At 38.8% G+C, this 13,028-nt stretch overlaps 1 protein-coding gene across 1 annotated transcript in view; it reads left to right on the forward strand.

Annotated features, from left to right (window-relative positions):
- Positions 1-2,280, forward strand: part of itgb5 (integrin, beta 5) — a 40,423-nt gene extending 38,143 nt beyond the window's left edge. Inside the window, exon 15 of the mRNA XM_036565722.1 lies at positions 292-2,280. Within this exon, the coding sequence (XP_036421615.1) occupies positions 292-387 (96 nt within the window). The 3' untranslated portion in view covers positions 388-2,280. The remainder of the gene's footprint in view (positions 1-291) is intronic.
- The last annotated feature ends 10,748 nt before the right edge of the window (positions 2,281-13,028 follow it).

Consider the following 13,028-nt stretch of genomic DNA (forward strand, 5'->3'; position numbering starts at 1 on the left):
TCCACAATGGAATGTCCCCATACTGTTTGTCAGACACTTAAATGTAAACAGTTTGAAGTTCCAGCTTTAAATACTGAATCGGGCAAAAACAGTACACTCTGATTGAAACCATAAGCTGTCTTGGATCGCTCCAGTCAGTTGGGAGAACAAATCGGTCATGGCAATCATTCCAAGGCTCTAGTTCAAAGCCTCTGGTTGGTCTGCACGACGACCATGTGCATTTCAATGAACCCATCTGACCTAGTTTCCTCTCTGTTTCTTTCTCTCTGTCCATCCCTCGTTTCCTCCCAGGCCTCCAACCCCCTCTACAAGCAGCCCATCTCCACTCACCCAGTGGAGACAGTTTTCCAAATGTACAGCAAGTCATACAATGGAGGAGTCCACTGATCCCTTACCTGCTGCTCGTGGTTGGGGACACGGCAGGACCGGTCCAGTAGGCATTGTTTACAGTTTAATGGTGGAGAACAGGCATGACCTTTTGGTGAAAGACTTTAACAAACTGTGTTGTTGCCCTTACAGACTGTTCTGGTTGTGTTTTCTGGGTGGTCCTTTTTTGTGGACTAATGACTGAATTCCAGTTGTCCAACGTACTGGACTGCTTATGCTCATTTACTCTTCTTCTTGATAAGGAGGACTTGCAGAATGAGCTCAGATAGTTTCTTTAAAAATGCCCATGTGACAAATGAAGAGTTTTGCTGCAAGAGTAAATGGACTTCCCCCTATCATGGACTGGTTGAGTGGATTTGCCAATTTAACTTTTCTACATTTCTAACCACAAACCCTCCATATTACGAGAGATGCAGTGTGCATTGCATTGTACAGACAAATGAGGCATTGATTATGTGTACTTGCATTATTTGTAACAGGAGTGCCTTTCAGATTCCTCTGCATCATAAACTGAAGGAAATAATTTTACCACCTGTACAGCATTCAGTCTCTTGAAGTGTATAAAGTTATACGAGAACATTACGAGAACATATTTTGGTGATATGTTTGGTACTAACAGAGCAATAACTTTCTTACCTTTTTGTTTTGCACAATGTATATTAGATTCAAGTTTATAAAAGTGGAGAAATAAGAATAACATTCACTAGTTTGTGTGCTTTAACCTGCCTTGCATTTGCACATTTTCTCATTTGTAGGTCTCCAAGTGTTCAGTGCAAATTCAATAACACTGTGTTGATCATCGAGAGAGTGTCATATTTCATTTGTGAAGGACTGAATCAGGGCCACTTTGGGGTGGTACGACAAGTCCATCTCACGCACCCATCCCAGTGGAGAAGGAATATGCAAAGAACAGATTCACGGCTGTAAACCTTCCACTGTGGAATTTGGACAAAACAGTGTAGCATACATGTAGTTCATATTCAGTTAAAAACCAGGCACTTGATTAATCAGCTGTTAAATTGCAGAAGAATAAAGAGGTGGCTGTTTTGGGCTTTTTTTTCTGCAATGCAGTGAAAGCACATCCACCTCTTCCTCTTCCTTAAACTCAGGCTGTTTCAAGTCTGCTTTTGCATTCCTGAAGAAAAACATGATTTAGTAAATCCTGAAGCCAGGCCTATGAAGCTTAAGACTGCAGTGACTAGGCTCTTTGAAGAGGGTGTGGATGTCGAGAGTTAATGAGTGTTTGGTCCCTTTTGTGTGTGTGGCCGCCTGAAATAAATAATGGGAAATGAATCAGGGTGTGTAACAGCCGGATATGAAGTCATGTAACGCCATTAATGGTGTGTTTGAGTGTCTATGGGCTGTGTTGGTATGTTTAAAGGACTGAACCTTGAGAAACGTTAATAATATGAAAAGTACTGTTTTCACCTACTTTTAAATGTAGTGTTAAATTGACTTTTTGACATGTACATCATCAATATTCATCTGCCAGGCTCAATCCAGCTGCATTGTTTTAAAACTACTTCTAATTATAGTAGCTAGGCCTCTCTCTATCTTTTCCCAAAATTTTTAATCTAAAATTGCGATTAACAATTTGTCCTTTCTTGTTCGTTGTTTGCAACTATTAAAGTACAACCCTAAAGTGGCCAGATTGGTTGGCTGGCAAATCTAGCCTCATATCCGTTCTCATATCTGGCCTAGTAGCTCCTAACTGATGACAGGAACAGCTCAAGCACAAATAAACAAACACTAACCACTGTTGCCCTCTAAAGGCGTTATAGCACCAAGTCAAATGTTAAAACTTTTATTGTTTTTGTAAGAACCATGATGTGTCTTAATGAATGTTTAATATTATGTTTGTAGCTATATAAAACATACAATTGTGAAAGCTAACAACCATGGAAAATATTTGCAGTCTGCTTGAATAATTGTGATCAGTGTAAATCATGCTAATCACGATTGTTATGATTGTGACAGGCTTAATAGTAGCCTTCAATGATGACCAAACTGTCACTCGTCCACCAGGAGGTGAGGGGTCATTGTAAATGGAAAATTCATGTATTTCGGTTACATTTTTATTTGGATAGCTGTAGATGCTCGCCTTTCGTTTAACTTGCATTCAACCTTCCCACTCAACTAATTCACCTCCTGTCCTAACCCTAACCCTGGTCCTAATCCTAACCCTAATTCTGTTAAAAAAAAAATAAAAAAAAAAAGTTTCTGCAGGTAGTTTAAGAATTTGAACATCTGTAGATAATCTAAAGGGAGCTATCAAAATTAAGTAGAACATATTTATTCATTTACTGAATGAAAAAAATTGTATATGCTTCCATGTTTATATAAAAGAAGGATATTAGAGATAAACACCAGTCCTCATGTTTAATACACTGAATGCAATGAATGCATGAATTTAGTTGTATTATAAATCAATGTCTGCATTCAGATTTATTGCAAAACCTCTGTTAAACATTATGCAAGTAGATTATTACTAGCAGAAAACTGCCAAGCGTGCAATGCAATATGAAAAAGTTTGTTTATTTAAAGGAGGAGAATGCAGAACAAATTTCCAGGATGTTCACTGAACCTAAGAGCCTTGGTGTCAGTTTTTGGGTTTATTTTTAACAGCTGGCTGGAACTGGCTGGATGATACGTCTACTCTTAGTCCATTTTCAACACTGCCAGGCGAGTTGTGTGAGAGAGTGAAAGAAAAACATCCTTTCCCTTGTCCACCCAGCAGCAACCCACTTCATCCATCTAACACACACTCTTTGCTCACTTCAGAAGCACTGGGTGGTGTTGTTTCCTCTTTGGACGTTTTGCCTTTGGTAAAGGCTTTTGTACTTGGTTACATTAAACTAAAAAAGGGAAAATGCAGAAGTTATACATAAGTATTATCATGGGCGTTCCTGGTTACTGTGTACACATCAACAACTAAAAGCTATGCTTCCTCTAATTCTGGGCTTTTATGCCACAGTACATGGTCCTGAGCAAAGGTCCTGTGAAGAGTCAGAAGGGTGAAACTGGTAATGCAGACATATAAACATGGTAATGGAGCTCTATAGGCTGTGGCCTGTGTGTATTCCAGCCTGTAGTTAACTCTGAAGCATTGAGAAGTGGGAGGTCTCCTGCCCTGGAGCACAAAGTTAGTATCCACAGCCAGATCACTCAGACAGGAGTGAAGTTGTTGGCTCAGGAAGAGGACAGTGTTCCAGACAGGGGAAATGAAAGTAGGTTAGAGTGTTAGTGGCTTGCTCAGAGAGATGGGCCATAAGGACTGGATAGCCCTACCTGTAAGTGTGTAAATGAGTTAATGAAGGCCAAAGTAACCTTCATATATGATTTTCATGATGATAGACATTTCATAGATTTTTGCATAATACAGTCGTTGAGATGTAAACGAAGTCACTCAGAGTGGTTTGGTGTGAAATGGTGCATTACAGAGACACTGACTCTGATTTCTTTAAAGTGGTGGTGATCGGAACCAGGGGTCACTATGTCTACGGTGCACATATGTGCTATTCAAAAGGATAAGTGAGCTTATGTGTGTCAAAAAAAAAGGCATTAAACACTTCAGAGATCTGGTTCCTATCACCACCATTGCAAACAGTTTTGACTCTAGGTTTCTCTAGAATGGCTCATTTCACATCAAACCACTCTGAATGACTTTGTTCACATTCTTATTTACATTTAATAATGCAGACTTCTGGAAAAGTCAGTGGAATTCCCACATAATTCTTAACAAAGTTGAGACTTATTTTGAAAAGCCTTCTTTTGAAAATCAACTTACCCACTGAACTTGGTTTTAGCATTCAGTACCTTGGGTACATGCAAGTAAAAAATAAAAATATACATGATCAGTTGTGTTCTAGCTCCAGTAGAGAGAAGTAAGTCTAAGGTGCAGTTTTTGTCGACTGTGAACTAATGGTGAACTGCTGTTCCTTGGACTTTTGTTTTCAGTTACTATTAATTACTGCACTACTGTGACCACTTTATGAGCTTTAAGTCCTTAACTTTATGGGTCCATAGTTAAATGGGGTGTTTTTCTTTAGTGAACATTATTGAACTTTATGGTGGTTTTAATGGGAATACAGGTTTTTTTTTCACACACTGTAGAATTTTCAGTTTCTGCCAGCTTATTGAGTGTGTGCCACTGCTTCATCAGAACTGCAGTAGTAAACTGAGCAGCAGTCCACATTATAACATTTTTGCAAGCTTGTCCGGTAAGTATTTAGAAAATATGTAGGTGAAAACAAACACAAACTCACTGGCTGTACAATCCACATCCCTGTCAGTGTCTTAAGAGAGGAATTAATGTCTGGTTGGCATGAAGCCGTTTTTACTTCTAACCATCACTGAGCAGTTCTACACACGCTGCTGAATGGCCTCCTTTCCTGCCCTTCTGTCTTAAGTGCAGCATAAATCTCCATCACCTGTTCCTCGTAACGTTTCTAGAGCCTCACATTTTACAATCCTTCTCCTCCTTTGTGCTTATTTTCCCTGACTTAAAGCCCTAATGGGTCTTTTCCCAGACCATATTTGCCCAGTGAATGCGTATGCTGTATTTTTATGCTCCTTACTTCAAGATATCTGCGTTGAGTTAAACTTCTCTTTCATCCCGAAACTTGAGAGTTAATTGTTCTGCCATCTGCACAGACTTCGGCGATAGCCCTAATTTTCTGGCAGTTTCAAAGCGCACTTCACACTTCACCCACTGAACTGCACTTTAAAAGGGTAACTTGATAACTTCTCTCTCTTTCCTTTCAGTACGCTCTGAACTATTTCCTGACATTCCTCAAATAATATTATTAATGTACACTGACCAGCCACTTCATTAAGTAAACCTCCTGATATCTACACTCATTTTTTTTAGGTCAGTTTACCATATAGGTGCACTTTGTAGTTCTACAGTCACAGACTGTAGTCCATCTGTTTCTCTGCCTACTTTGTTATTTCCCCTTCATCCTGTTCTTCAATGGTCAGGACCCCCACAGGACCACAACAGAGCAAAGTGTTGTAGATCAGACACCTCAGTGTCACTGCTGAACTGAGTATAGTCCACCAACCAACAATGTCCTGTGGGCAACACCCTGTGGCCACTGATGAAGGACTAGAGGATGACTGACACAAACTGTGCCGATGAGCTATTCTCTCTGACGTTACAACTACAAGGTGGATCAACAAGGTAGGAATGTCTAATAGAGTGGACAGTGAGTGGACACAGTGTTTTAAAACTCCAGCAGCACTGCTGTGTCTGATCTACTCGTAGCAGCACAACAAACACACTAACATGCCACCACCATGTCAGTGTCACTGCAGTGCTGAGAATGATCCACCACCCAAATAATTCCTGCTCTGTGGTGGTCCTGTAGAGGTCCTGACCATTAAAGAAGAGGGTGAAGGTGGCCTAACAAAGTATGCAGAGAAACAGATGGACTACAGTCTGTAATTGTGGAACTACAAAGTGCATCTATATGGTAAGTGAAGCTGATGAAATGAATGTAGAAACAAGGAGGTGCTCAATGAAGTGGCCGCTTGGTGTGTCTAATCATTAGGTGTGAAAAATAATTATCGTCACAGCAGGAAACGCTGAGCATTGTGCCAACATTCTGTGGTGGCCTTTTTGAATCAAAAGAGTAGAGACTTGGGCCTGAGTGGAGATTAGGCTTTCTTTGTCATGTAAATGCTTTGTGAAGACTATGGCCTAGTTTCTGTATCTGGATACTCAAATGATATGACACAGGAGATCTTTTCGCAGGTTGGTATTGTTTTAGAAGCACACCACTACACTGTAAAAAAAAATAATGCAGCTAAAAAACAAAAAAACAAAAAAAGGTAAGTAACCAGTAGGGTGGGAATCTCTAGGCACCTCACGATTTGATTCGATTACGATTCAGAGGGCTGCAATGCGATTGTAAAAGGATTATCGATGCATCTTATTTTTCTATACAGCATTTCTATTTTCTTACTGTCTGAGGACTTGGTAATGTTAAAGCAAAGTATTTGTAATGATCCATAATGAATTTACTTGCAATATCTTTTATTAATAAGTCAAATGGAAGTGATGTGGCAAGTGAACTATAGAAGGCTCTCATTCACTGCTCTTGATTGGAGACGCTGCTGCCACTCATCTGCGATAAAATGCGCAGTTACGGTGAAATGAGATCCAGTGGTAGTGGATGACCACGTAGCACGTTACAGCCGTCCTGCCCGTTTTCTTTAGTGACTTTATCACTTCGGTTTTGGTCTTGTTCGTTGTAGAGACGGGGGGGTCGCTGTGTCAGTGAAATATCTTCGAGACGGGTCGTGTGCAACATAGCGCGAAAGCCCTGTTTCGCAACGACTCCGCAGACTGCAGGTCGCATAGCAACGATGCGTTATTCGCATTCATAAGCAGCGCAGTTGATTTCCGGGTACGTTAAATCTGCAACGAGAGACTGTCAAACAGTAAAAAGTTACGAAGATGAAGTCAGTTTCTCTTTCGAATTTCCCCGTTCCACCTTAAATGGTGCCGCATTTACATTCGGCCGCTCAGTCTGAATTTAAGGTGGGACGGAAAAATTCGAATAAGAAGCTGGAGAATAAGAAGCGACTTCAGCCTCGTAAAACAGTGGAACGCTGAGACATTTTACAATAAGCTGCTCTACTTTTGAAGAAAAGTTTCCTGAGGGAGAGGGGAGGAAAGCGGCTAAAGTTTAAAGCACAGCAAAGTAAATCTGAGCTCTTGTTTATATTGTTTAGTCTATACTAGGACATTAACACATACTGAGACATACTGGACATAAAATGTTGCGGCTCCCAAAGTTGTTTGATTTATGTTAAAGGACAAAATGTCTCTTCTTATCATTTGTGTTGTGACTCCTGACTCAACCTGGCTTTAATGCAGAGGAAGCCGGTCGAATTTTTTTGTTATGTGCCGCCACGGACTGTCCGGGCGCTGCACTTCCGCACTTTCAAGTTCCGCCTTTTGCGTTCCGTCAACATTACGTTATAAGTGAAATATTTAGAAAATCGATTTTTGACGTTTGTGAATCGATTCAGAATCGTTCACGTCCGCATCGCGATGCATCTAAGAATCGATTTTTTCCCGCACCCCTAGTAACCAGGTTAACTTGAAATGTTGACTTCATTGAGCTTCAAATAATACAACAAGAAATGTGAAACACAAATTATTCTTCTGTTGATATTACAAACTCAATAAGCTCAAAATTTCAAGTTAACCCAGTTACTTACGTTGTTAAGTTTTCAAAGCTACATAATTTGTTTATGCTGTAGGCTGTGATTGGTGGAATCTGTGTGTATCCTATATGTTTTTTATTTGCAGCAGTGTGTGGTTAGTTTCTTACTTAAAGCCCACCCCCCATACACAAACTTTAAAACTCACTACAAACTGCTAGTTTGCTACAGTGTACTTTAACAACACTGCTGAATATTTTACATAGTTTGCGAAATGTAGCACAGTAAATAAAACAATGAAAAGTAATGTGAAATTACACCTAAAAGCTATATTTTATGTTTTGTTTTTATTTGCCTGTCACAGAAGTGCTGGAAGAAAAGCATTTTGAACAACTACATGTTTACCAAGATAAAAAGCATTGGTCAAATATTATCTGATTGGTGTAAAATTGCATCTTCTTGGCTGTTAAAACCCATGAAAGTGTTCTCTTTTTATTTGTTAGTACAGTGGTTAATGTGTTTTTCTAAGTATATCAATGACAGATATGTCACAGGCCCAGGTGACATTTTAGTACAACTTTAGTCAGCCATTAACAAGAGTTCATATGTAACCTATTACAAGAAAATATCTGAGCCCTGTATCAATAAGAGATACTCAATGGACCAGAAAACAGTTTCAGAACAGAAAATGTTTTACAGCCATTTTTATCATCTGCTGTAAGGTGGTTGAATGATGCCACCTGCTGGACACAAATAGTGTATTTGCAGAACAAACATGAGGCGATTTGCTTGCCATATTTTGTCCACTGTTGCCATCATCTGGATGAACTGTGAAAAAATAATCTTCTTTTGTAACAAAGTTGACATTTTAACAACAGTAGACCCCTTGGTGCTATATAGAACCATTTTCAAAAAAGTTTTATAGAGAACCATACACAACACATTCTCCATCAATCTGAAGAACGATTTTTCCATAAGGTTTTGGAAAACTTCATTAAAAAATGTATTGCTGGTCACAATTGTGTTACAACTTGGAAACTACAGATTCAAAAGCTGTACAGGTTGACCACTCAGAAGAATAATTGAGTTAATGAAGAATGAAAAGTGTACATACGAAAGAGTCAGGACAGAATGTGAAATGCAAAAAAAATAGAAAGCAGTGATTAGTAAAGGTGGTTTGACCTGTATTTAAAGCAAAGCAGTACAGAGATATTTCTGTTTTACCTTAGCAATTTCATTTTTTTTTTTAATATACTCACACTCTGAAATTGGTGCCTGCAACATGGTACAAAAAAGTTGGGACAGGGACACTGGAATGTTGTGAAATGTTCAAAAAACATGTGAAGCGCTCATGCTTTTGAATAAAAGGGGCATCCAGGAAAGGCCTAGTCCTTTATGAGCAAGGATGGGTTAAGGCTCCCCACTTTACTAAAGAAATGCATCAGTGAATAATCCAACAGGTTAAGAACAATGTTCTTCAATGAATGATTGCAATCACTTTCACTCTGTAACATGCATAAAATCATCAAAAGATTCAGAGAATTCGGGGGAATTTCTATGCAAAATGGACAAAAGCCACAACTGAATGCCTGCGACTTTTAGTCCTTCAGACAGTACTGCATTAAACCCAGCATGTTTCTGTGACTGATGTCACACATGAGCTTGAGAATACTTTAGCAAACTGCAAGTTAAGATTGTCCTATGCACAGCAATATGCATAGGACATATGACATGGCCATATGTCAACAACGTCTAGAAACACCATCAACTTCTCTGGGCATGAGCTCATCTGAAATGGAATGGTGCACAGTGGAAATGTGTACTGTGGTCTCACAACCACTAAGAGTGTTTATAGAAATAACGGATGCTGGATGAATAATGGATCCAGATAGTTACCAGAGTAAAGTTCAGACATCAGAGTCTGTAATGGTATGGTGTATGCTTTTTCAGGGACATTCTTGCTTGTTTCAACACTACAACGCCATGTTACAACAGGATGGCTGTTACTCAGAGAGTGTGGGTGCTAGACTGGCCTGTCTGCAGTCCAAAACTGTCTCTCATTGAAAACATCTGGTGCATTACAACAAGGAAAGGCCCCTACAGTTGTGCAGCTGAAGACTTGTATAACAGAAGAATTGCAAAGAATTTTGTCTTTAGAAATAAATCACTTTGTGTCTTCAGCCCCCAAACGATTAATGTGTTATTAAAAAAGAAGACAATGTAACACAAGGTAAACATTCCTCTGTTTTGAATTTGGAATGAGCATTTATTTCCAAAAACAATGAGGTGCTCAAGGTAAAACATTAAATATTGTGTTTTTGTGCTGTTTTCAATTTAACACACTGAAGGCAGAGTTCACTAATCACATTCTATTTTTATTAGCATTTGACATACTGTCCCATTTTGAGGTCTGTAAAAATGCTGTGGCAGCTTGATTTAATGATGGAAATCATGCATGTAGTCTCTGTTGGGTCATCCTGTTTTAGCATATCCAAAACTTCAGTCAAGCTGTATGAAAGAAAACTATTGGTAGGATTAGTAACAGCAAATGTGAGCCTCCCACTGGTCACAGCTGTAACTGTTTACCTTGTTTTGTATAAGGTTTAAATAAGTTAAGAATTAATAGAACATTTGGTGTTTGATTTGATGTGACTATTCAAAAAATCTTTAAAAATAGTGAACTTAAAGAAAGTAATTGTAATCTGATTATACATACTTTCTCTGATTACAAAAACTTGAATTTTGTAACTTGTACACAATTTTCAAATGTATTCCATTACTTTCCATCACTGACTATGGACCATTTAGTTTAGCGGTCAAAAGAATTCTGCGGGAATGCCCACTGTAGCGAGGGAGTGCCATGGGTGACTCAGTTAATTAATGTTATATGTGAGCCTTCATACCCAGGCAGAGCACCACCTTCAGTTTGGCACACACTATTGCAGGATGTTAAGTCATAGTGTGGCAGCCATAAGACAACACTATAAAAACCACAATGAACAAAAGAGTCCTTGTCCATCCCTCCACCCCTGAAGAGACTAATGTGGAAGAGACACACTAAATGAGGAATTTTGCATAAAATAAAGCCTTAAGGTTTGTCAGACAATGTAACAAAATGAGCAGCTGATTCATACTTATCCATAGGCATCAATCTATCATGAGTTGTTCACAGAGAGCAATTTCAAAGTGCATCTACAGACGTAACTCCTTTGAGTCACCTCTGCAAAGGATTTATGCATGGTCAGAGTACAATATTTCAAAAGAAGGGCCTACACATGTTGGCTCATATCCCTAAGTGTCTTCCCCACTTTCCTAGCAGACAGAATGTTACAGTCCAGGACACTGTGAGCAAAAACTTACAGTAAAAAACACAAAGCCGCATGGATCACATGGTGAATCATGGGTCTGTGTCTAATATGAAATGATGGACTTTCTCAGGAGAAAGAAATGGAAACTAAACAGTAAGATGTACGTAATGGAATGTTAGAGCTATTAAGGAAGGTGATTCAACACCTCTAAATTGAATTAATTTTTGTTCAATTAGATGCTGAAAACATTTCAGTGAAGCAATTAGCCTTGTGTGTCTGGAGTGTGTAATGATAATATCCTGTTTAATATCTTGCTTTTAAAAGCTTAATTGAAATATAGCACACAAGTTGAAGAAAACTATACTGTATCATTTTAGATCTCTCTAAATAAATGAATGGATGAATGACAAAAATGTTCTCACCACAACTAATCTTAATTGTATAATAACAGGGAAGCTGATCTTGGCGGTGTTGGTTTCTCTTCACTGGGAGTGAAAAGTAAACTAAGCTGACTGGTATTGTAGGTTCAACTGAATCATGTTGAAAGCTTAGGAAACAGTGACGTATCACCTAACATTTCAAGAGGGACATCACATCCCAACAGGGTGAATTAGATCATAATTCCTCAGTGGGAACCAAAATTTTTCTTTCTGTCACTCTTCTTAACTCTATGTCCAACAAAAAGTTTAGTATGATAAGTGAACTAGTCAAAGATCTTTTTCTGATTGGCCTAAAGCAGGGGTGCTAATCTTTTTGTCATGGTGGGGCTAATGTGCAATCTTTGTGGTGGGCTGAGGGCCAAAAAGACCAAACAATATTCAGATAAAGAAAGCAGTTATGTAGGAGTTTTTAAAAATGTATTTTGCAACATTACACTGTGTTTTGTACTTCAAAAATACAAACTGAAAGGAACATAATGAATCAAGTTATATATAGTGTAAAATACACCGATCAGGCAAAACATTATGACCAGCTCCTTGTTTCTATGCTCATTGTCCATTTTATCAGCTCCACTTACTATATAGGTGCACTTTGTAGTTCTACAGTTACAGACTGTAGTCCATCTGTTTCTCTGCATACTTTGTTAGCCCCCTTTTACCCTGTTCTTCAGTGGTCAGGACCCCCATGGACCCTCACAGAGCAGGTAGTATTTGGGTGGTGGATCATTACCAGCACTGTAGTAACACTGATGTGGTGGTGGTGTGTTAGTGTGTGTTGTGCTGGTACGAGTAGATCAGACACAGCAGTGCTGCTGAAGTTTTAAAACACTGTGTCCACTCACTGTCCACTCTATTAGATACTCCTACCTTGTCAGTCCACCTTGTAGATGTAAAGTCAGAGACGATAGCTCATCTGCTGCTGCACAGTTTGTGTTGTTCATCCTCTAGTCCTTCATCAGTGGTCACAGGACGCTGTTGGCTGGATATTTTGGGTTGGTGGACTATTCTCAGTTTAAAAACTCCAGCAGCACTGCTGAGTCTGATCCACTCATACCAGCACAACACACAATAACACACCGCCACCATATCAGTGTTACTGCAGTGCTGAGAATGATCCACCACTCAAATAGTACCACTCAAATAGTATAAAATGGACAATGAGCGTAGAAACAAAGAGGTGGTCATAATGTTATGCCTGATCTGTGTATGTTTCTTCTCTCATTAGGTGAAGGGCTTGGGATAGTTTAATTTTCTGGCAGGCTGATCAAATGTCCTCAAAGGCTAGTTTTGTCAGATGTAATTTATGGTTATGAAATTTTGTGCAGATATAACTTGCATGAACCTCCAGCGGTACCAATGTGATTTTTTTTTTGATTATGTGTAATTTTCATACCATTACTCATAATCAAATTTTGATTTTTATTGTTTTTGTTAAAAATCAGTAGCTCTGTGTGACCAAAAGACCAAAGTTAATATGATAAACTGAGTGATAAAAAGCTGACAATGAAGTGCTAAATGCTCATTTTTAGTCATATGATTTGATGGATTTGAAAAATGTTTATTTTTAAGGAAGTTTAACATTTCAGTCATGGACATTATTCGGTCAGTAAAGGTGAATAACCCCTGTTTTGGAAGTAGGCAGGTAAACAAGCCAAAATCATGGAAGAAGCAGGTTAGAGTAAGTGTTTCAAATCACTGCACAGATAGACAGATGATAAGA

Source organism: Colossoma macropomum, unplaced genomic scaffold (genome assembly GCF_904425465.1).
Source record: "Colossoma macropomum unplaced genomic scaffold, Colossoma_macropomum, whole genome shotgun sequence".
Classification (NCBI taxonomy): Eukaryota; Metazoa; Chordata; class Actinopteri; order Characiformes; family Serrasalmidae; genus Colossoma; species Colossoma macropomum.